We start from the raw sequence: 25,394 nt of genomic DNA on the forward strand, positions 1-25,394 counted from the left end.
GAAAAACATGACACATGTAAATGCAAACAAGAATTTATCATCAAGGTAAAACGTGTAAACAGAAAATGACACTTTAATAAAGCACTTATCACTCCGGAATAATTATGTTTATTGGACAACAACATCATTTATTGACATATTTGTAAAGCGATAGATTAGCGTCTCGACCCCGGGGGAGGGGGCTAATCAAATTATAACATGATTTTTACATTTCTGCCTGAAGTTATGGAAATTCCAAGCACTTTTTGTAATCGTGAAAAGAATAGGTATATAACTAAGCAATTGATGCGAAAATTTTCACCTAAAAATGGGACACTCTATTCATGTTTTGTAAATCATGAAAAGGATGAGTAATTTGAAATCTTCCTACATTAATAATGCGAGCGCAAAGCGCGAGCAGAAAATTTTTGATTTTGTGATCTGAAACTGGATAATGATTTAAACTGTTACTTAGAGAACAAGCTGTGTATCTGAATAAAACATGCGCACGCGTGTTTCAGATTTCGACCTAGAATCTGGGCATTTTTTTTATCATGAAAATCAATAAAGCGAGCGAGAATCACAAGCTTAAAATATTTGATATGCCGATCTGAAAAAGGGTCAATTTAAGCTCTGTATTTCAAGCACTTTGTAGGAAAATTGTGAGGTGGATATGGATTACTGTTAAAATAGAACTGATATTTTTCATTATTATAACTTTGAGTTTTGACATATGACCGGGACATTCTAGGAATATTATGTCATCATATGAAATGATGACTATCTTCCTATTTTCTTTCCTAAGTGCGAGATGAGACTTGTCGATATTACATTCTGAAAAAAGGGACAATTTGATTATTGAATTAATATCTTACTAGTATTTATTAATCTAATAAGCCTTATGAGAGCGCGAAATCTGTAAAAATTCTGGCCTGAAAACTGGACATTTAAAGCATTTTTGTAATTACGAATAAGATGCATGAGTTAATATTATTATTTTCAACAATCAGTTCAAGCGCAAATCGCGAGCCGTAATTTTGGTAAACTGTCATGAAACGGGGATTTTAAGTTGTTTGTTAAAGAATTAATATTGAGATATACATAACTCACCAATCAAAATGCGAGCGTGCAGCGCTAGCTGATACGTTTTGACAATCTGACCTGATTAGGAATATATTGAGAACTTTATGTAGTACAGGAAAATGATAGATACCTAACAAACCAAATTTTGCGAGCGCGCAGCGCGAGCAGAAAATGTTAATAATCAGACCATAAAACATACATTTTTCCAGAGCACTTTTTAAAAATCAATTTGTAAATTTAAAAAAAATAAAAAAAATCGATTTCTGAGCTGAAATATGTTTTGTATATTGACTTCAAAATTTGATATTTGAAGCTCCATATTAAGCATGATATGTCAATCACCTAAACAGGAATGCGAGCGCGAAGCGCGAGCGAAAATTTTGTATAGTGGCATAAAATATTTTTGTAAAGTATTGTCCAAGTCTTCCCCTCATCTTATTTCAATCGCTCGTATTTTTCCTCTTGTTTCCCCTTCTTTCTTTTCTCCTGTCTTTTCCCCTTTTTTTTATTTCCCTTTTTTTTGCTCCGCCTATAGGAGGGGGGCTGGGCCCCTCAGGCCCCCTGCTGGATCCGCTTATGCTATGCACTTTTTTAAGAAGACAAAAGAGGCAAAGAAAAGAGAGACATTTGCTGGCAATCGTGTCACTAACTCATTTAAAATTCTTCTCAAATATGCTTTCAGAGTGGTTTAAACTTTGGTGTAGAAGAGTTATGATGGGGTGGTATTCCAATGTGAAGGGGCAGCATGGGCAAAGGATCGTTCTCCAAAAAAACTTGGTCTGAATACTAGGACAATTTAAAAGATCCTTCTCAGCTGATCTAAGATTGCGAGATGGTACATAACCCCCTAATGCTTAAAATAGACAACAGAAAATCGCTCGCGCTCGCATTTTTTTCTTTAAAAAAAAGTTATATCACATATATTCATTGATTTGTTTCATGAGCACATCATTAAAAAAATTGTCTTTAATTGCCCTTTTTTCTTGTGACTATGAAATAAGATAATTCAACATGCATATAAAAGACACTTATGTTTGCCTGGCGCAATTTTTCGAAAGGTACACATGGGCGCCAAAATCAGGTCAAATCCCCCCCACCCCCCTCGAAATCCTAAAACTGCACCTGTCTATAGACGTATAGTGTATCACCACCCTACGATTAGGCCGTTCAGAAAATAATTTCGATGTAGACCAACGTAATCCTCGGCCTCGTGGAAAGTCCCCGTTCAATTTACCAAACTGGTAACTTGCACATGAAGTATTGAGCAACTCGGTCACACGGTTCGTCGTTCCACTTATATCCGTAGACGCCAACAATCTCCCCGCAGTGTTCTCTCGAACCAGCGTTGTCGGGCTGTCCGGGTGACCACACGTTCATGTTGAACGACGATCGGTCGGTCCACTCGAAGTTCCCTTCGCTGGTGATGTCATGGAAACCAACCCACATATCACGCCCAGTTGATTCATCATCTCCCTGATCCTGATTACGATAATGATAATGATATTTAATAATATTAATAATATTAAATAAGGACCGAACTGACTATCACTTATGTCGTATCTCATTTAGTCTTAAAATTTACCCCTTGGGACAGCTTTTCGTTTTATGGAGAATAAATTAGTCTATTGGCATTTTGGGAGAGAAAAACTAAAATGCTTTTAGAGGAAAGTTACTTGTTTTGCTCCTTTGTAACATTTATTGCGGTATGTTGAGTAGTAAATTCGTATTATGAGCCTAGTGGGTCTGTATCACAAGACTACACCATTCAGAATGTTGCATTATGGGTAAGGAACTGGGTCAGATTTGAATAGTTGGGGACTTGAGGTGGTGTTATGCAAGGCTGCTGGCCCGTATTTGACGTAACAGTACGGGGTCCCGTAACACAAAGGTTAGCGATTAATCGTATACTTGATTTTCACGATTGATTGTACATTGTAGTCAATGCAATCAATCGTATAAAAATGTTCTACAATTATTGATAACCTTTGTGTTACGGGCCCCAGATCTCTGAATGCAAAATAGCATACTGGTCCCTAGTCACACGACTCTAAGAGTGAGACAAGGGACCAGTTCTGTCGAGTGATATTTGCATATTTGACCTGTTTTGCCATATGAGTCGTTGGTGAATCGCCTGGTTTTGCAGACTTGGTCTCGAGTAGCAATCAGAAAGGACTGTGATTAGAGATTAGATTAGCTCCTTTGCATTAAGAGAATACTGCTGCTGCTGCTGCTGCTGCTACTACTACTACTACTACTAATAATAATACTACTACTACTACTATAATAATAATAATAATAAAATTACTATGTACTACTAGGCTACTACTACGGCTACTGTTACTACTACTACTGCTACTACTACTACTTCACTACTTATACTACTACCACTACTACAGATATTTACTACTACTACTACTACTACAACATTGTATTTCTAATACTAGGCTACTACTACTACTAGGCTACTACTACTACTACTACTACTATACTATCATTGCAATTATTTACTACTGCTTCTACCTATATTAATACTTCTAGTAATAATAATTATAACAATAATAATAATAATAATAATAGTAATATTGATATTACTTTTAATGATAATGATTATGATTATAATAATGATCACAGCACAAACTATATGGTATTGGCCAGTTTACAATTAAGGAACATACCAGTCACCAGTGAAAGATATTATTTCTGAGTTTGTCTTTTGTCTAGATTTTGGAGCGACCTTTGACATTCGTGATTAACTGTCTTTCAATGAGGGGTCTCATTTACGTTTAGGGTTGATTTTTAAAACTAGAGTAGGCCTAACCACTCCCACCACTCCGATGATCTTTTACCTTGATTCCTGTAGATCTGAAGTAAGAAACAACGAAATCATGTTCATCTAGGGAATGGATGGATACAAGATGAGCAAAGCTATTCCTGTCTCCATCACCAAGAGACGGTCTGGAGAATTGGGTGCAATGTGCCTCGGCTTCATGCCAATTCATACTGTAACTGAACAATCTGCGAAATCAAAGTAGAAGAGTAAAAGCGTGGGAAGAGGAGGAAGGAAAAAGGAAATATATCAATCATGAAAATAGGCTTCCTTTTCTTTCTAGCATGAGCCAGCAAGTGGGGTTGGGGCGGAAGGAGCTATCATGCTTATAAAGCAACACAGAATTCATACCCCCGCCCCCCCCCCCATGATAGGTCATAAAAGGAGAAATTACAACCTCTAATACCTTGGTCACATTTGTTCTACGGCGGCCGTACGGCGAGTCGAAAACAGCCGTTTTAACATCTTTTTGGTACCAGCTACATAAAGGTGGTTTGAATAAAAATGAATAAAACGGCTGTTTTCGACTCGCCGTACGGCCGCCGTAGAACAAATGTGACCAAGGTATAAATGGGCGATGGGGGGGGGGGGTCAGCAATATTATAGATGATGTGCATGATTTTTGTAAAAGTAACCATGGTTAATAGGTAAACGGGTATTTTTGATATAATTGATATAGCTTGAATAAAAAGAAATTAACCAAAATAAGTCTAGATAACCTCCACCAAATTGACATTTTATCCCCACTTTTTTTCTGGTGTAACTTTTCTCGTCTTTGTTAATCACAGCTATTTACTATGGCCTGTACACAATCTATTTGTGAAAACCCAAATTTCAAAATAATATACAAATCTGGTGAGAGGCTGGAAATTTGGGTTGACTGTACGAAACAAAAAACTGTGGTTTTTGGTGGTGTACACAGAGAATAACACCAGTTACTTTACTCCAGTTTTAATTCTTGATGTTAGTTCAACATCTTTCGGTTTTATTACCACACCTTTGGTTGTTACTTTTACACCCTTTGGTGATGTTCTCTAGGGTCACCAACTTAGGGTGCGGCACTCTAAGGACACCAACTGGTCCCTGTTTTTACCATATGGATGTATCGAGGAGGGCGGTATATACTTCCGAGCCATGAGGCCGCTGCAGGTAGGAAACATCCCATATACTCTATACACGTGTCTCGGGCCAAGGCCGGCAAAATGTAAACATACCTGTAACAGCTACTGTTGTATGCAGTCCAGAAGGTTGGGCAACAGCAGGAAGCCTCGCATTCACCAGGACACATCAACATGACGAAGACCAATACCACGGTCAAGACCAAGGTTTTCTGACCACAAATCATGTTAACTCTGTATTCTAATCGTCGAAGAGGCAGCCGTCAATCTTTCTTCATATGGAAAACTAGCGGACAGAAGGTCCTCGCTGCACGCGCGCACCCTTATAACACGCAGAATTCCCTTGCATTATACCCTTTTTTCACAAACAAATGTGTATCAAGGACAAGCGTTGATTCAGATAGAATTTCCGCCCCCCTGAAATGAATGGTAACAACTTCTTCTATCAGATGACCATAATTTTTTTTACATTCAATTGGTGGGAAATATGGCACTTTATTACATTAAAATCACTAGAAACCATCCATAGTCAGGAATATGTATTGGGATAATGGGTTTGGGGGACATTTTTATAGTACCCGGGTGGATTATTTCCGTCGTCACATCGGTGGGTGGTGGTATCATGAATTTCCGCCCAGATTACAATAAAGGGCACATTGTAAGGCAAATACTCATGAAAGAACCATGGAGATTGGTTAATAAGGAAATAGGGTACTTTTATCATCAAATCAGAGGAGATTTTCTTTGTGATAGTGATGTCCGAAGAGCAAACCTACACTCGTGACGGGTCCATTATGTATACGAGGGGTGCATCCTAGCTTACCACTGCATAGCTAAGTCTGAAAATTAAGTTTTGCTTATTTCTTTCATTGTATAATGATGTTTTAATGTTCAAAGAACGATAATTCATGAAAATTGACTCAAAATATTGCGAATCAACGCTGAAACATTATCTGTGTATACATTTTATCCCTCTGTAATGCTATTTCCCCCATAAAGCCGCAATGGAACATTCCGCACCACTAGTCATACGATGATCGCGAGGTCTGCAAACGTCGTCTGCTATGTTTTTACATGTCCGGTACACTGCATACAAGTTTTCGATATGTTAGAAATGGAATACGCCTACAAACAGGACGAATTATTTAATCGTGGTCGTCAGGCTATAAAGCCCATTTGAGATCTGATGAGTAAGTAACTTCGTTTGAATAAACCTTATTTCCATAGAGGAATCGTAAACGTATCTGTATTTTGCTCACAATAGGCCGTGTTGGAGTTGAATTACAAAAACATTTCCTCTGATAACATGGCAATATCCGCCTCGTGATAAGGTTACCTTATTTTGTCCGGCCCTGAAAACTGGAGTTAAATAGTAATGGCACCTCGTCATTCCGGACTTTTCGCATTTACTACGGGCAAACTCTCACAACGCACCAATTCCTTTGAAAATGCAAGTCAAATCACAATGGAGAGCCGAGAGGCCTTTGTCGAAAGTTGGTGGACCGGGACAGCATCGGAATCTCTTCCACTGTAAGCGTAGCTACTTACTTTGAAATAATATTTCCCTTTTATTGTATTCTGCCGTCGTTCAGTCTCCAAATCTGGTCCAAGCTTCTCCTCACTTTTATATCTCTTTTGGGGGGCAGATTCGCTCACAGAAGTCTATTGTACAGCGTGATACACTCTCTCATTCCTCTGATATATACCAAATCCCCCGCTCACTCATCCCAAATCATGGAAATTAAGCATCTTGGGAGATATTCGGTATACAAATCAACTTGATTTATTCAGAGCTTATATCTTACAACCACACGCCATCGCAGCTCCCAGCGAACTGACGTACTTATCCATAAAATGGCAAAGAATCACAAAACGATCAAATTATAACATATAACTTTAAGGTACAACTCATTATGCTACAAAATCATTAAGCATGCGCCACTCAACTGCTCAGTGGAGAGTTCCAGTCTTTCTTCGACAACAACATGTAATAATATACAAATTAATTTCTTAAAGTCATTTCCCTATAAAATTCTCTTTTTGTTCCTGTTTGTTTGTTTGATTTTTTTGCAATAAAGTAGTAACACATGTAAAGGTAAATTATATCTGAAGAGAAGAAATGATATACATGGTTAATAACAATGAAAATGAACCGAAAAACAAAATTGTTGGGTAGCTTCATTCATTGGCGTAAATCCATGACGTCATATTCAAGTGCGGGTGAAACAAGTAGACAACCACCACCTCCTGAACGATAGCTTCACCGCTTGGATTTACGCGAGTGGATATATTATATTTTATACTTGTTCATTTCCTTGAAGTATGGCATTGAAGCGTTCGCAAGCTTCTTGACATCAGACTCCAAACTGTGCACAGGTGTGGCTGGTCTAGGTGGCATAAACCCATCTGAATATTTCGCCGTGTCATAAAATGCTCCAAAGTCCTCCAATGATTTGTCGACCGTCACTTTCCAGGTCTTGGTGACATCCGCAGAGGCATCCCATTGGAGAAGTGAATCGCTGTACGGAAGACCGGTCAGATGACAGAACTTCTTCAGCACCCCAGCGGGGTCGGCCAACAGATCATCGGTGTTGAGGACGATTGGGTTGGGATCCACGTTGTCTCGGATGTACTTCCAGATTTCAAACGCGCTGCTGAAAAACTCAGGAGGCTTTAAGAAGGGGTCGTTTTTCTCGAGGTTAAAGCTCTCCGGGTCCGCTGTCCACAAACCGAATTTCATTGTCTGGCAAACAATCGCCTTCCTATAGGAGTCAAAGATTCTGTAGGGATCCCGGATAAGGAAGACGTGCTTGAACCCCTTTGGCAAGTATTGGCGGGATTTATCATCAGGAAAAATGAAGGCACCTTCTTTGGCTAAGATGTACTTGCTCGTTGACGATTCCATTTTCCGTTTCACGTGACCGTACCTATAATGAAATAACAGAATTATTTATTTACATTCGATTGGCAATGGCCATATTGACATGTATCAAGGTGAATTCCACAATGACAGATTGCATATTATTACGGATTTCTATACGAATAACGACGACTACTTCAATAACTACCCACATGGGTGTGTATTACATTAATGATATGGGTGTGGAGGAGTGATTGAGATCTTGACTTTTCTTTGAATCTACGATATGATATCTGAATATTTTCTTAATTATTGTATCCAACTGTTTCTAATAAATTTACTCTAATCTGCAACGCCCAAAGTTTGACTCGGTGATGATTAGGATCAAAATTACCTTTATGGTGTCATGGTGGCTCAGTGGTATAGAGCGCCCGCCTCATGAACGGGAGGTCATTGGGTTCGATCCTTGACTGAGTCATACCAAAGACTTATAAAAATGGGACCTTCTTGTTAGGTGCTCGGCCTTTAGATTGGAGAAGGGTAATAATGACATTATGTTATGCAGGGCCCGCTGGTACAGCAGTTTCCTAACTGACGTGGCTACCCTGAGTATATATAACGTTATTATTATTATTATCATCATCATCGTTTAAAACGAATGCTACCAAAACAACCCAGAAAAGTCGAATACAAAATCAATCACTATTTCGCAAATTCAAACAAAATGCGATAACTTTATTACTCACATTATCCTTTCTGGATCAACTTTGCTGCCCGCTAGACGCTCTAACTTAGTTGCTGCTTCCTGAGCCCTTTCTTCGTTTCCTTCATAGTCCATAGGAATCTCTTCCCCAGTAGTAAGCAGATACTCCTTTCTAGCAATATTGCAGGGGACAAAACATTCAAACCAAACTTCCATACCATCAATGGCGCTCAGACATTTACACAAAGCCGTCGATATGGTTCTTGGGACAACCCACAAGAAGAGGCGAACAGGTTTACTTTCAAAATCTGTCATTTTCAGTGATGTTGATCAAGCAACTTCTTGACTGTTCACTAGAAATGAATCTAACATTAGTTGCAGTAAGTTCTTAAACGAGATCAAAATCATAGGTGTATTAGTATACGGTTACAATGTTGACGGTTCCAGTTGACGACTTTGATTTATTTACATACCCTACCTCTTTCCGGGCCTCTTTCTAACAAACGTAAATGTCAAAATGAGTCGTATGAAGAATTGCGAGATTGAGTAAACAGCAGTAGTGTATCAAGGGAGGGGCGAGGGGGCACGTGCACCGGGCGCCACTTTTAGGGGGCGCAATAAGGGAAAGGGGGCGCGAATAAAGAAAATGAAAAAATGAACAAAAATTGTCAACTTTTGTGTATACCTAAAAGTCAAACTTAAGGAATGAAGTCGCAGAAAAGGAAGACAACTGAAGGTGATTAATACCCCCGTCCTATGCTTTTACCATGGTAATGCAGTTTCGAACCTATGTAGAAAAATCTTGCATGTTTTTACCCAAGGTTGGATACACTGTATTCGTGCCAATTTTTTATCAGTGATATGCTTATTCTTTCCAAGAATTCCAACACACAGTCCTTAAAATATTTCTTTTTCAAACGCATATCATATATTAGTTTTATCTCTAGCTGCTTGTAAGCATTTTGATATGTTAATGTTCATTTATTGTTACAAACAGTTCTGAAATACATCTTTTGTTTTCTTGTTTAATTAACAAAGACTTGTAATCACGCCCTGATTTAATAAGGTAGATAGTTAGATCTACACCCTCTTCATTAATTTTTACAAACAATCGTCTCTTTTTAGGAGAAGATATATTAACCAAATCATCCCGCGCTTCGCGCATGCATTTCACCGATGAGATACGTATGGGAAGTTCATGAATTCATAAGAATACCCCTTACAATTGTCCCCTTTCAGGTAAGTATATCAACAATTTCAGCTCATCGCTCGTGCCTGCATTAATTGCTTAGTTAGACCCGCATCGTAGGATTATTTCTCCCTAAAATGTCCCGATTTCAGGTCTAAATATCAATAATTTGCGGCTCGAGCTTCGCGTTCGCATTAATTGTTTAGAATATTCAGTCTTAAGATCTTACAAATGAATTTAAAAAACAGACTCACGCTTTGCCCTCGTATTAGGTCGATAAGTTATTTAATGAGATCCATGATTCCCTGTCATAATTTTTTATCTATGATAAATGTTCCCTTTTCAAGTCAGAAGATCAATACTTTTCAGTTCGCACTTCGCGTTCGCATTCATTGTTAAATTAGATACGAATCACATTTACGATAACAAAAAACCAACAATGACTATTCCGTCTTAACGTCTATTGAAAAAATATTTGCACCCGCATTGCTATTTATATGTATATTTATGTATTACACTTTGAAAGGGGCGCGATTTTAGCACTTGCCCCGGGCACCGTTTGTCCTACATACGCCACTGGTAAACAGAGCCCAATGTCATCATTTTCATATCGTAATGTGATCAAAGGTCGAAATATAATCATCAGGGGTGAAGCCAGTACATTCTCAAAAAGGGAGGGCAGACATCATATACTTTCTCACTTGAAACAATACAGGAGTAGTAGAGTAACGCCCTAAAAACTCTGTTGTTAACACTCTTCCTCCTTTTTTTCTCTCTCTTTAGATATAACAAAAGTCAAGAGGGTCGCCGCCTGCTGCCATTCATCTAATAAGAAGTACATTCCTTTGTTGACCTACTGACTTCATCCCTCTCTATTTCATATGTGAACCGAAAAATGTTCGACATCACGAACTACGGTGCACTTTGATTGATTCCATTTCAGAATTCCCCTTTTTTGTAGACCATAAACTATTTGCCTGTTGAATCTCGGTCAAATAGTCAACATTCGCCCTTTGATAAATATTGTTCAATGACGTTTATTGGTTATGAAAATTCAAACACGTTCACATTTAAATTTATCTGAAAGTTTTTGGCTATTTATTTTGTTAGTGATTGCAGTAGTAACTTTCCATTGCGACTTGTATTCAGTTCTTCCGGTTCAATCAACGGAAAACATGAATGGAATTTATTTTATTTTATTTTTTGTTTTGCTGTTATCACGATACAATCAATTTCTATTAATTTGTAATCACCTCCATTGCTTTTAATAATCTAATATCATTACACGAACTACGGTGCACTTTGATTGATTCCATTTCAGAAATACCCTTTTTTGTAAACTATAAATTATTTGCCTTTTGAATTTCGGTCAAATAGTCAACATTCGTCCTTCGATAAATATTGTTAAATGACGTTTATTGGTGTTCTCATTTAATTTTTAATTGAAAGCTTTTGGCTAAGTATTATTAGTCTAATCAGGCTGTTTGACCACCCAAGAATTAAACTATAAGATAGAATTGTACATTTCAATTAAAATGAATTTAATTTATATATCAATATTTCCATTATCGAAGCTCACAAGCTGTCAAAACATAAAAAAAATCAATAAACGAGTATCAGCCAAATTTGGAACAATCTGTATCAATTCAAATTAGTACAAATTGTGTAATGGGCGACAATTTTTGGTAAAATTTTGGTTCTAGGTTTCTTTTTGCCGACACAAATTGGCACAATATGCTTAAAAATTGGGACCGGCACGTGCAGCAGAAATTGTCACAAGGCGGCAATTTGTGGTGCAACACACCTCCATTGCTATAATATCAATACGGGAATGATGACTTTTTTTATTTGAGCAAACATTTCCTCACATTCGAAGCGTTCATCGAATTTAAACACATTTTCATAAAAGGTATTACATTTTTATCGCCATCGATATTACCTTGACCCAATGAACTTTTCATTCTTACTTGAGCAAATATTTGTTTTCTTATTCCAAGCGCTCCCATAACTCTTTAGACTGCGATCATTCAAAATTCTCGAAAAATATAAGTAATAATATTGAGCTCTAGCTAAATTTATATCATTTTATTTTCATTTATTTAATGAGATTCTAATTCAATGATACATATTTATTTAAAAGCATGACACATGTAAATGCAATTGAGAAATGTTTATCAAGGTAAAGCAAGTAAACAGAAAACGAAACTTAAATAAAGCACTTATCACTTCGGAATGATTCTGTTTATTGGATAACAACGCTATTTATCAAAATATTTGTAAAGCTATACACTCTAAAAAAAATATTGGGTAAAAGTGCTCCATAAGGGTAATTATGCATCCAACCAACATTGGGCATTTATTTTGGGCATTTTTATTTATCCAGTGTGATGAAAATTTTGCCCATTCTAAAGTAATTGCTGCTTATTTTGTAACCTTGCTGGACAATATGATTCCCGCATTGGGTAAAATACTGCCCAAAATTGGTTGGAATTACCCTCGTGGTGGTAAAAAAATTACCCAATATTTTTTTACAGTGTAGAAGCGTCTCGACCCGGGTCTACTCGATATATAACATGATACCTATGTGCCACACGGAAGACGAAAATAGGGGGCTCTGGAACTAAATCTGGGTCTTAAAATCGGCGTCTACGGAACGGCTCTTATAAACGATTGCAAAAAATGCAATGCTCTGGAAGTGACCACGTCAAAAATAGGGATCTCCGGAACGTAGCATGGTAGCAGCCCCGGGGGGGGGGCACTTGACCAAAAAAGTGGTAGGGGTGTGCCGCGGGCGAGACAAAAAACGGGGGCCTTGGAGCGGGCTTATTGTAAAAAGGAGGGTCCTCGGAACGGGCTTCGGAACTACAATTTTGTGAAAACGGGGGTCCTTGGAACGGATCGCCAGCGTGCGAGTACGTGTGTATGTACCCCTATGGAACGGGCATGCGTGCATGATGCAGCTATACGCGGCCTCCGCTGGGTGCGCTAGCGCAGAGACGATGGTCGGACAGCGCTCGGCGGCCGCTTTTCACCAAAATTGCAGCAGATCAATGCGACCGGAACGGCGTAACGAAAAATATACAAAGCTTTGGAGCGGATTTCTTTCTTTTTTTTTCTCGATAAGAACAAAGTGCTATGCCTTGGAGCGGCTTTCTTTGTTTTTTGTCTCGATAAGACAAAAATGCTATGCCTCGGAACGAAAATTTGAGTGTGAAAATGGGGGTCCCCTCCGCGGCACATACCCACTATGCATTATATACTGAGTGCCCCCCCCCCCCCCCGGGGTAGCAGCTAGCGCTAGCGACAGTGTAAGTGCAAAACCACGAGAATTTGAGGGTCTCTGGAACGGGGAAAATATGAATTTTGCTATGGCATTCTAAGTTGGTGATGCTCTGGAACGGAAATTTAAGCTGAAAATGGGGTCTCGACCACGGCACATACGTATCATACATTTATACTATAAGTAGTCACGACGCGTCGCGACGGCGTGTTCTACCGGGTAATCGTTTTGAACAACACATGGGTGAAGAGTGGCCCAGTGCGAACAGTCGCCTATGAAACGTGGGATTCGAATCGGTTTGTGACGGCAGTCTCCGTTCGCGGAGCGGGAGTGCAATGGGTGTGGAGTGGGGGGTGACCCCACCCTTTCCAGACAAACAGGGAGTAAGGGTGGGGTTGGCTTCCTCTAAAGGGTCGGTTGAGGCAGGGGAGTCACGCGCCCTTTAATATTTGCAAATTTATTCAGAATCAACAAAAAATGCAACCTCTCGTTGATATTGTAGCATAATGAGTTATACCTTTAACATGTATTTCATAGTTTAATCATAGAGGGCGATATTTTAGTTGTGATATGCTTTGAGATTATTGGAGAAGTACGTCAGTTCGCTGGGAGCTGCGGTGGCGTGCGGTTGTAAGATGTAAGCTCCGAATAAATCAAGTTGAACTGTATATTGAATATCTCCCAAGTTGCTTCATTTGTATGATTAAGGGTGAGTGAGCGGGTGATTCGGTGTATTTCAGAGGAGCGAGAGAGTGTACCACGTTGCACAATATACTTTTGTGAGCAAATCCACCCCAAAAGAGATATATAAGTGAGGAGAAGCGTGGACCGGGTTCTGGAGACTGCGAGACGGCAGAACGCTACCCCGACAGAGCTCGGTTACGCCACACTGGTGGCCGCGGTGGGATTGAACAACGTGGTATTGGAAGCTCATTCAACTTAGGCGCCTGTATTACAGGGAGCGCCACGTATATCTCCTATGAAGATCGCCAGGAGAGAGGGGTAAAGAGAGCGCCGAGGAAGGGTGCCTGGAGAGAGGCAAGAAGAGAGCGCCTATGCACGTTGGTGAATAGCACCCGGAGTGTGTGTGTTGGCGACAGCGTGGATAGCGCAGAGGAAGGGAGCCTGGAGAGAGGCAAGAAGAGAGCGCCGATGCACGTTGGTGAATAGCGCCCTGGGTGTGTGTGGCGGAGATAGTGCCGACACACGTTGGTGAATAGCGCCCTGGGTGTGTGTGGCGGAGATAGTGCCTACACACGTTGGTGAATGGCGCCTTGAATGTGTGTGGCGGAGGTAGCGTCTATGCACCCTGGTGAACAGCGCCCTGAGTGTGTGTGGCGGAGATAGCGCCTACACACGTTGGTGAATGGCGCCTTTGGTGTGTGTGTTGGCGACAGCGTGGAGAGCGCCGAGGAAGGGTGCCTGGAGAGAGGCAAGAAGAGAGCGCCTATGCACGTTGGTGAATAGCGCCCGGAGTGTCTGTGGCGGAGATAGTGCCTACACACGTTGGTGAATAGCGCCCTGAGTGTGCGTGGCGGAGGTAGCTCCTACACACGTTGGTGGATGGCGTATTGAGTGTGTGTGGCGGAGGTAGCGCCTATGCACGTTGGTGAATAGCGCCCTGAGTGTGTGTGGCGGAGATAGCGCCTACACACGTTGGTGAATAGCGCCCTGGGTGTGTGTGGCGGAGATAGTGCCTACACGCGTTGGTGAATAGCGCCTTGAGTGTGTGTGGCGGAGATAGCGCCTACACACGTTGGGGAATGGCGTATTGAGTGTGTGTGGCGGAGGTAGCGCCTATGCACGTTGGTGAATAGCGCCTCGAGTTTGTGTGGCGGAGATGGCGCCTTGAGTGTGTGTGGCGGAGATAGCGCCTATTGAGTCGGTGTGTAGACGACAGCGTGGATAGCGCCTATACATGTAAATGTATAGCGCCTACGACGAGTGGCTGTGAAGAATGGATCTGGAATTCCTTGCAGGATAAGTGCAGCGTGGAGATGGGGATCTCTGAACGTCGAAGAGAAGTACTTGTTGGATATGCAGATACTAGCAACGAGGGAACTGGAGCTGTCCTATGTTGGGAAGGAGCAAGTCATATCCTATGCTAGTGGGGTACTGCATTCAGAAAGCAGAGAAAAAACTACTATGGGGCTCAAAAGGAGTCATGGGCCATGGTAGTATTTCGGAGCTGCAACAGAACTTCTATGGGCGGAGATCAGGACGGATCATCGGGCACTTGGTTGGATCTTTGCAGACGCAAGGGTGGTTGCCGTGGAACTTGACATCAGCAATGAGCAGATACCAACAGAAAGAACCTTCGATCAGGTAGATCTTGGAAGCGGAGCATCAGTCAGTCGACCGGCCCGATTGGTCAACGGTGGCTTCAAAGTCTAGTGTGGAGAAGTCCTATTGGAGGATGCACAGCTGGAGATGAAGCAAGACATACTCTACAGGAAGTAGGAGTGTGACCAAGGTCGGAATGTAACATGGCATGTGATGTTGGTCTTCAGATAGATAGTTCGAAGGAATTGCGTTGGATGCACATCCGCTGATTGTTACGACAGGGTAACGCCTTGGCCTCCAAAGAAGTCTTTCATAGAGAGAGATCGAGATGATGAAAAGTAGTTCTAGACATGCACCTTGAAGAAACCCCCAAGAAGAAATCCTCTAGCACTTCAATCCGCAGAATAGATATTGGACATAACTTTCGCTATAACTTTGTGCCAGAAACAGTAAAAGACTCTGATGCATTTGATTTTGTATTCAAAATGTTGTTTTATGCCTTGATGTATGCTTTATATTTTTGCTTCCATGTTTTCCCTTTCCTATTTTCTAACCTTTCTTATGTAATTCTCATCTTGACATTTTCCTGATCTCAATGCTACTCTCTTTACTCTTTCTATCTATTTCTGTATATAGATTATTTTGGTTGTTAAGAACGGTACTTCCTTTATGTACAATGCCAATGTATATACCTGTATATTTTTAACATTGTTTTAATGTTTTCTATAATTCTTGGGAAGAGCGAGATAACATTTAAAGAAATTCATGTTTATGCTTTGTTGTTAATACCTGGTCCGAGGACAGCCCAGACTTGGGGAGGGGCTGTGTAGCATAATGAGTTATACCTTTAACATGTATTTCATAGTTTAATCATAGAGGGCGATATTTTAGTTGTGATATGCTTTGAGATTATTGGAGAAGTACGTCAGTTCGCTGGGAGCTGCGGTGGCGTGCGGTTGTAAGATGTAAGCTCCGAATAAATCAAGTTGAACTGTATATTGAATATCTCCCAAGTTGCTTCATTTGCATGATTAAGGGTGAGTGAGCGGGTGATTCGGTGTATTTCAGAGGAGCGAGAGAGTGTACCACGTTGCACAATATACTTTTGTGAGCAAATCCACCCCAAAAGAGATATATAAGTGAGGAGAAGCGTGGACCGGGTTCTGGAGACTGCGAGACGGCAGAACGCTACCCCGACAGAGCTCGGTTACGCCACAATATTATATTGTTGGCGTTATCATTATAATTTGATATACATTATATCTTTGAAAGAAAAAAGCTATTACTTAAAATTATGTTAAAGTCCCCCGGTTTTCTCGATAGGGTGCGTTAATTTGACGTCCCTCCCTCAACCTACTCTTTCAAGAAATCCCCCTCCCCCTGTTTGGAAAGGGTGCAACCATCCACTCCACATTGTCGCTCCAAGAACGCAAGTCATTCAAACACACGGCGCTCTGATTCTATAGGGCCAGAATAATAGGCCTATACGTCTTTACTTCTGCTTATTATATTGTATATTTTCATTGCACAATGGCATTAGACGATCAGCAAAATTAAATGTGGGATTGAGTATCGTGGCACCCTATAAAGATATGAAATTTATTTCACACGGAAAATGAGAGGAAATGCAAATACTGATTTTATGCAGAACCGCAACTCAGAATGTCCATCTGATAGGTGTAATTTCTATTTTTTTAAATGACAAGTTATTTGCATAATGCTAACGATGTAGGCCAACTAATAACATTTTCTTACTTATTTAAAGAAAGTCTAGTGCTTACTGATAAGTATTCATTGAAAAGACCTTCATGACTGTATAAAGGCGAGAAGAGGGTTAATTGACACTGCAAGGGTGTGACGGTAAGCATGTTAAGTGGGTATAGGGTTTAAGAAAGTAAAACAGGAAAAGGAGATCGAATCAGGGAAAAGGAACAAATCGAAAGATTCAATACTAAAGATGAACAATTAGATACATAAAAAGTAGTACTCAGAGGAGCGTTTTATCGCCATTTATATAATATGTTGTTAGATCTGACAACTTTCCTTGGTTATGATTGAATAGGAAGTATAGGTATCTGACTGTTACCATGGTGACTGTCGGACAAAGCAGATTTGGTCGGCAAAAAATCCGACAAGTCCTTTCATGAAACGCTTTCCAGGTGTGGTTCAACAGATGGCTTATTTAGCCCTCATTTTTATCTACGCATGTTTAGCTCGGTGAATTATATTTTGAATTTGTTCATTTCCTCGAAGAAGTGCATTGAATCCTTTGCAAACTGCAAGGCATCTGGCGACAATCTGTCCTTGCTTATAGGAGGTTTAGGTGGTAGAAACTGGCTCGAGGTTACTGCTGTTCCGTACAAGTGAACCGCTTTTTCTACAGTGTCATCGCTGGCAACTTTCCAGGTCTTGGTGATGTCCGGAGCGGAATCCCAATGAAGTAGTGAATCACTATAGGGAAGACCGGTCAGATGGCAGAACTTCTGAAGCACCTCAACGGGGTTGGCCAACAGATCATCAGTGTTGATGACAATTGGGTCAGGATCAGTGCTGTCACGAACGGATTTCCAGATAGAGTGCATCATAGAAAAGTACTCGTTAGAATTCCTCACCAATATGTCATCTTTCTTCAGGTCGAATTCCCTCTCGTCAGCAGCGTCACCTTTCCGAAGACCTACGCTGACAAGATGATTGTATAGTGCTTTTCTGTAGGAACTGAAAACTGTGTGTGGATCCCTGATGAGAAAGACATGTTTAAAGCCCTTTGGTAGATATTGCCAGACTTTATCATCTGACAAACTCACGACCCCCTCTTTTACCAGCTGGTACTTGCTGGTAGACGACTCCATCTTCGTCTTGATATTGCCATACCTAAAGAAAACAGTGTTTGAAACAAATGAAACATTATTGGCATTAAGTCCTCCATGCAATGCCAACAAATGTCAATGAACCTTAACGAAAAAAAGTAATTAAATAGATAGAGAAAGTTCAAACAAGCTTGATTCTGAAATTTCATCCAAATCTAATGTAAATTAGGAAATTTATGACATTTTAATTCGGTTTTTCGCCTCTAACTTACATGATTCTGTCGGCCTCTACTTTTCCACCCACAACACTACCCAAGGTCGATGCTGCTTGTTTCATCGTCTCTTCATTTCCTTCATACTCCATTGGTAAATCTTCACCAGTAAATAGAATATATTGTTCCTTTGCCATATGGCAGTATGTAAAACATTCAAACCAAACCTCCATGCCGTCAATAAAACTGAGACATTTGGTAAGGGCGGTGGAGATCGTTCGTGGAACATGCCACAGGAAAATTCGCATATGTTGATGTTCCTCATCATTGTCCGCCATTATGGAATATAATGTTGTATGAAGAGATGAAATAGTATACTACTAACATTATGATTAATGAAAGATAAGATTAAGCTTTGATTAGGAACACACAAAAAGGGGACTTTGATCTATATACCTTCGTCATGACCCGCATTTAGATATTCGTTATGGCAAGACTGGAATAGGTGTCTAAACAGCTGCAGCGGACGAGGTGGAGGAGAAGGAATATCCCCAGGTTTCAAGGTGGTGGTTAGAGGAGCCGGGGGGTAGGGTATATGTAAATCATCCCCATGTTTTAAGATATATATTCTTGCGATAACATGTTGCAAATGAAATAGAATTCTCATTTGGGTTGCATAAGGTTTTCCTTTCTAGCATTCTAGATTTGCATGGGTACAACCTCGGGTTTTAATAACCCACCAAATTCCAAATATAGCGTCCCAGGCGGTCAATTTATAATTATATTTGAATATGTTATCTTATGCATTCGGTAGCATGAAAGGACATTTTCAGTTCGCTTAATTAGTACAAATTGGCACGATTAGCAGTCATATAAGCTGGAATTATCATGCATGTTAAAAACGTTGCATAAATATCACAAATGATTCAGGATTCAAGGTTTCGTTATTTTCACAGAAATTTTTATTTCAGTAAAAAAAATCAATGTGAGCACAGGCACACATAATAAATGATAAATATAATTATCAGCAAAAAGTGAAAGTAAATATGAGATCAAGTTAAAAAAAGAAGCAGAATATGTGAAGAGATATCCCCTTATTTACAAACACACCGAGGTTAAACAGTAGAACAGGGGCGGATCCAGGATTTTCCCAAATGGAGGCACATTTTCCCGAGGAAAAATTTGACAAGCAAAAAAAAATAAATAAAAAAGGTTTTCAACCCAAAATTAAGGAAATTTCGTCTATGACAAAATTTTACATGAAAAAAAAGAAAGAAAAAGGTCTTCACTTTCAAAACGGGGGAGGGGGTACACTTCTGTTTTAACGGCATTTTTACATTACACAATTGAACAGGATATGGATGCTGGATATCGGAGAGTGTATGGTAATGGTCTATCGCCATCTACCATTTGTGGAAGGGGGGTATAATAGACTTTGAAAATATGAAAGTTACAAAAGTCAACACAGATAAAATCATAAGAGCATGATTACATTTACATAAGAATATAAATCAAATTATATAACAAACTAAAGTGTTCCATTACTATTTAAGAAGTTCGATATCAAAGTATTCAATTGTTTTGGACCATCAAACCATACAGTCTCATTCTATCGTTATCCTAAGACATGATTTGACAATAATTCAAAATTAAACAATCTAAGATGTATAGTCAGAATTGTTAGAATTACTTTTTGTTATGTTTCGAAAATGAAGCCCTGGGAAAATTGTATATTAGATAGTCGTCATTTTATGCTTCAAATAGTGAAAATGCTGGATCACCATCCGAATTTTATTTCACAGACTCCATGTGTTACAATAGGAGTCGCCATTAGAAAATATAAATCATGTTGTTAATTTTTTTTCAGTCACAGTTACATGTATCTTGAAAGTGTCTGCGCAAATTTAATATGATTTTTTTTTCAAACATAAGACCTTAGTAATACAATTAGAAGTTCCATAACATACATACATTACAAAAAAGAGAAGGGGCAATTAACGTATTGCTCAATTTTGGAAGAGGGCTTATTTTTTCATGAAAATATTTATGTTCTACAACAATCTTCATCCTTTCATTAGTCAACGGATGTTTCAGATTTTTATTCATATTTTCATCTTATTCAGTTCTTCGTAATAGGGCATAGCTTGCTTGGATAGTCGGATAACATCTCGTGGCATCTTTTCTACTGGGACGGTTGGCTTTAGCGGGAGAAACCCGTCTGAGAAGACTGCCGTTTCAAAGAAGGCAACGGACAACTTGATGATGTCGTCGCTCGCTGTCTTCCAGGTCTTGGTGATGTCCGGAGAGGCATCCCAATGAAGTAGTGAATCACTGTAGGGAAGACCGGTCAGGTGACAGAACTTCTTCAGTACCTTCGCAGGGTTGGCCAATAGATCGTTTGTGTTGATGACAATTGGGTCGGGGTCCAGGTTGTCTCGAACGTATTTCAAGAATTCTAAGGCTCCGCTGTAAAAATTGTTTGCCTTCGCGATTGGGTCATCGTATTCAATGTCGAATGCCTCTTCGTCGTCCGGATCACCCGTTCGGATACCAACGTTTGTGAGGTGTTTGTACATGGCTATTCTGTAGGAAGTATACAATCTATAAGGATCCCGAATGAAGAACACGTGTTTGAATCCGGATGGTAGGTATGGTCGAGTTGCCTTGTCTTCAAAAGCGAGATACCCTTCTTTGGCAAATATATACTTGCTAGTGGACCGTTCAATGTCCTTCTTCACGTAATCGTATCTAAACAAGAACAACGAAATATTGGTAAATTTATGTTAGTATTTCTAGTTTATATTACAATAATTTATGTCTTCAGCTCCCAGTGAAACAACCCCCCCCCCCCCTGTTCTGCTCTCACCCCCTTCCTTTTGTCGTTCTTTCCTTCTTTCTCATGTTCATATTCTTCATAGTATTTTGTCTGTTCCCTTTATTCCTCATCCTATTTCTTCTTATTTTTTTCCTAGCTCGTGCTGCCTTGAGGGCCGAATTAACGTATGCCTTGGCGTAATATCCGTCCTCTTTTGTCAGTCCACAAAATCAAAATGGCTCTTCTTCGTCATTTCATGCCTGATTTAAATTTAGTTTGCTTTTGTGATAAAACGATATAGGGGATTCCAACATTTTTAAATGCTTTTGAAACTCATTAAATATCTTTTACACAGAATGTTGAAATTTTGACTAAAAAATATCTAGCACAATTAAGAACAAATAGTGTTATATATTTATGTTGTTATAAGAAAAGATTTTGTATAATTCATACCAAAAAATTATATTTGGAAGAAGATAATTTTTTTTCTGAAATGAAATGAATTGAACCTGTGCTGCCCCCTCCAAAAAATAATAAAAGGGATATACAATCCTCCAAAGAATATAAGCTGTAAAATCTGCTTTGAAAAATACAACAATGAGGAATATAATTAAGATCTTTTTCGTACTTACACCACTCGTTCTGGGACTAAGTCAGTTCCACTGAGACGCCCAAACAACTTGGTAGCTTCCCGTACTTTCTCTTCATTACCTTCATATTCCAGGGGCATTTTATCACCCGTCCGATTCTCGTAATCATTCTTCACACTGTACGCTCGTGTAAACCGTTCAAACCATATTTCTATTCCTTCAACGCCACTCAGACACTTGCATAGAGCCGTCGAGATGGTTCTTGGCAAGACCCAAGCGATTATTTTAACCGGGGTTTGTTCGGAATCGGCCATTTTGGTTAAGTGAGAGAAAAATACAAACGAACGAGTTGCGTTAACAGTCAGTCCGCACAGCGTATGCTAATGAGCTACAGCTGGGATCCCGTTCAACTTCCCGTTCGCCGGTTTGGCCGAATTCGAACTCTTCGTGTATCACGAGAAAAAACGAGATTCTGCAAGGGGTCAACAAACTTACAGCGTGCAGCTTGGTGTTATTTTTTAGTGTTGCAGCATGCATGGGTAAGTTTTCAATGAATTCTACTCTTCAATTTGATACCAAAATCGCACATTTTGAGCGCAAATATGATATCATAACCCAGCAGCGAATTCAGTGTAATTTCTGCTGTCTTTTCTCAACTGTTTTAGACCTAACGTTACATTTTCCGAGTTCCTGACTGGTATTGAAGTCGAAATTCGTCTTAAATTATTTTTTTGCGATCTTGACTTTAGGCGAAGTCGGCTTCTAAAGATGAACGAGGGGCATGGTTCTTAAATTAGATTAGTTCTGAATTGAAGAGAACTACATAAAGTATAACAACTGACCTTGTACACAAACATTACAAAAAGGCAATATTGATAATTTGGAACTTAATTTCCGACCTTTGAACGTTGTATATAGAATGAACTGATTAAACATAAGTTCCAAGATAATCATTATTCTAAAAACATGTTGGAAATAAAATCTACCCCCTATGGAAAAACACAATATCTACATTTTGCACGAGTTGAAATATTAAGCATTTTTACGGCGGTTTTTTTTTTCATAGCCGCTCAAAACTATTTTATTTCTCAGTATTCTGTAATAATGAAATTGAAGAGCATATAATATGTGCCTATTTCAAGCCCCAAATAACAAATATTGGTTGTTGTTTTTTAGATATTGAAGAAAATGTAGATACTTTGGGGAAATTCGAACCGAATGCACGGTTTCCCCATGGAAAAAACGCAGTATCTACAGAAGAAAAGAGAATTCCATTCAGTTTTCATTACAATGAAATAACGAATCAATGTGTACGTCAGGGGAAAAATAATAGCTTAGGAACACGAATGGCACGCTCTACTAACAAGGGCGCTCTCTGTGATAAAATCCCCCAAAATGGTTTCAAAAATTACACATAACATTAATTCTTGTAAAGAATGCAATTAACAAGTCTCCCGAGTTGCTGTGTTTATCTTTTATAACTTTTGAGTTTGTACTTAGATTTTTGTGTATTTACTAGCTTAGAAATACTGGGGCAATACAGATCAGTGCACCCTCTACAAATCATGCCCTCTGTAGTAAAATTACCACAGAGGGCGTCCTTCTTGGTAAAGGGCGCCCTCCATGCATCTAAGCTATTATTTTCCCTTTAATTACATATGTACATTCTTTTGGTAGTGAAGCAATATCGACTGAGTAATTTATGATAAATATGAATTTAAGTAACATGTTATTCATCTGTAGATACTGCGTTTTTCCACTGGGAAACTGAGCATTCGCTTTAAATCTAAATACGTCAATATCTCAAAATACAACAACTTTTGTGGGGTTTCTTGGGGCCTGAAATAGGCACATACACAATCTGCAATTGACGATAAAGGAATACTTAAGAAATATTTTTTCGAGGACTTTGAAAGAATAAAATAGTATGCTTAATATTCTCAACTTGTGCAAATGTAGATACTGCGTTTTTTCCATGAGAAGCATATTTGCTTTTCACACTACATTCTTTCTTGCTTAATACCTGCAAGTTGGTGGGGCTAAGGGGGGTCTTAGCCCCACCAATTTCCCGGGGTTAAGCTTAGCCCGCTTTGTTTTCACACTACGTTTTAGCAAAGTGGGCTAGCACGGTAAATAGTACGGTACTATCAGGCCCTGCAAAAAAGCAGGGTTAGCCGGCTTATTGTGGTGCTAGCAGCACAATCGCGGTGCTTAGAGATGCAGTGTGAACGAAACTGGGCTAATGAAAAGTGTGGCTAAGCATTAGCTAATCACATAAGTCAAAATTGCACGTTAATCGCACTCTGCCCGGTAAAATCATCAGTATTCATGAGCTATGTGATAGTCCGGGGTGAAGGCGTTGACCCCGGCTAAGAAAATAGTATGGGGTTAAGAAAGACAGTGTGAATAAAAAAAAAGATAGTATGGGGTTAATATGGGTTAACCCTAAGAAGACTGGGGGGCTGATTCAGCCCCCCCCCCCCCGGCCCCTCGACATTTTTTGCGATAAATCCGCCGCTTGAAATTTTTTGACCGCGTCGCTCGCTGACTACTTTTAAGTCTCGCGCAACTTTTGAGACCAAAATTGTGACCCCCGGGTACGCGGTTCCGAAATTACGCAACATTTTGTAAGTGCATGCAGACCCAAAATTACAAAAAAACGTGAATTTGTGTACAAACCCAATGCAAATAGTGTTTTTAGCCAAAATTCATAAATGTATCATTATTTTTCCTTTTACTGCTTAAAATCAATTAATTTTATCTTTTATATGGTCAAAATAAAGTCCCCGACAATTTCCATTGAAAAAACAATAAAAAACAAAAAGTAAAAAAACAAAGAAATACATAAGAAATTTAGAAAAACAATAGAATACATAAAAATATAAATGTGATGTTGAAATTTTTGAAAAATAAATTTGATCAGATGCCTATCTAGAGTATGTGAAACAGAAATTAGCATTTTAGGGCCATTATTTCATTAATTAGAGCAAACTTATGATTTTACGCATAAATTAGCATAATTAATGAGCAATTAGATTTTTCGCAGAATTTGATATTATAGTTTTGTTGATAAGCGCGTGCCAATTTTTGTCGCGATCGCGCGATCGACGGCCGAGATGGGGCTGAATCAGCCCCCCCCCCCCCCGTCTTCTTAGGCATCGAAATAGCCCAGTCTATTTAGGGTTAAAGGAAATGCAATAAAACGCATACCTAAGTTCAGTGTTGATACTGCGTTTTGCAGTTACTAAAAAGTGGCTTTACCAAAAGAAATTCTGAAAACTGGATGTGTCATGTGAAAAAGGAAAGTTTACTAACCACTTTTCTGAAAAAAGTGAAAGTACTGTGTTTTTCCATAGGGGAGGGGGGCAGAAATAGACTGATATATATGCAAGTTGCACAAGGATTTCCTTTCTAGCATCCTATATTTGTGTACATCCTATACATTTGGGTACAACTTTGGGCCCTCCTCCGGCTTTGATAAACCACCAAATGCCAAATAAAATTCCCCAGGTGGTCCATATATTTCAATAATTATCTTCCAATTCGTTGGCCTGAAAGGATTTTTTTCAGCTCGATTATTTAGTGCAAATTAGTATGATTAGCAGTCATATAATGTGGAAGTATTATGTATGTTAAAGTGGTCCTATA

General features: G+C 39.3%; 4 protein-coding genes across 4 annotated transcripts; all 4 read right to left on the reverse strand.

The window, feature by feature from the left end:
- Positions 1-102: 102 nt before the first annotated feature.
- LOC129279213 (echinoidin-like) lies at positions 103-6,818 on the reverse strand. Its single transcript, XM_064111072.1, has 3 exons — positions 5,104-6,818; positions 3,909-4,077; positions 103-2,541 (listed from the first exon to the last, which is right to left on the reverse strand). Exons 1-3 carry the CDS (start codon positions 5,232-5,234, stop codon positions 2,293-2,295), a joined length of 549 nt encoding a protein of 182 aa, XP_063967142.1. The 5' UTR covers positions 5,235-6,818; the 3' UTR covers positions 103-2,292.
- Positions 6,770-10,346, reverse strand: LOC129279294 (uncharacterized). The gene is made up of 2 exons (XM_054915389.2): positions 8,614-10,346; positions 6,770-7,934 (listed from the first exon to the last, which is right to left on the reverse strand). The coding sequence occupies exons 1-2, from the start codon at positions 8,883-8,885 to the stop codon at positions 7,298-7,300; spliced, it is 909 nt and encodes a 302-aa protein (XP_054771364.2). The 5' UTR covers positions 8,886-10,346; the 3' UTR covers positions 6,770-7,297.
- A 5,620-nt stretch (positions 10,347-15,966) lies between these two features.
- On the reverse strand, positions 15,967-18,762 carry LOC129279694 (uncharacterized). The gene is made up of 2 exons (XM_054915796.2): positions 18,402-18,762; positions 15,967-18,193 (listed from the first exon to the last, which is right to left on the reverse strand). The coding sequence occupies exons 1-2, from the start codon at positions 18,677-18,679 to the stop codon at positions 17,545-17,547; spliced, it is 927 nt and encodes a 308-aa protein (XP_054771771.2). The 5' UTR covers positions 18,680-18,762; the 3' UTR covers positions 15,967-17,544.
- Positions 18,763-19,284: 522 nt separating this feature from the next.
- On the reverse strand, positions 19,285-24,542 carry LOC129279111 (uncharacterized). Its single transcript, XM_054915223.2, has 2 exons — positions 21,789-24,542; positions 19,285-21,089 (listed from the first exon to the last, which is right to left on the reverse strand). Exons 1-2 carry the CDS (start codon positions 22,058-22,060, stop codon positions 20,444-20,446), a joined length of 918 nt encoding a protein of 305 aa, XP_054771198.2. The 5' UTR covers positions 22,061-24,542; the 3' UTR covers positions 19,285-20,443.
- Positions 24,543-25,394: the final 852 nt, after the last annotated feature.

The sequence above is a fragment of the Lytechinus pictus genome, chromosome 16 (genome assembly GCF_037042905.1).
Source record: "Lytechinus pictus isolate F3 Inbred chromosome 16, Lp3.0, whole genome shotgun sequence".
In the NCBI taxonomy this organism is placed as follows: Eukaryota; Metazoa; Echinodermata; class Echinoidea; order Temnopleuroida; family Toxopneustidae; genus Lytechinus; species Lytechinus pictus.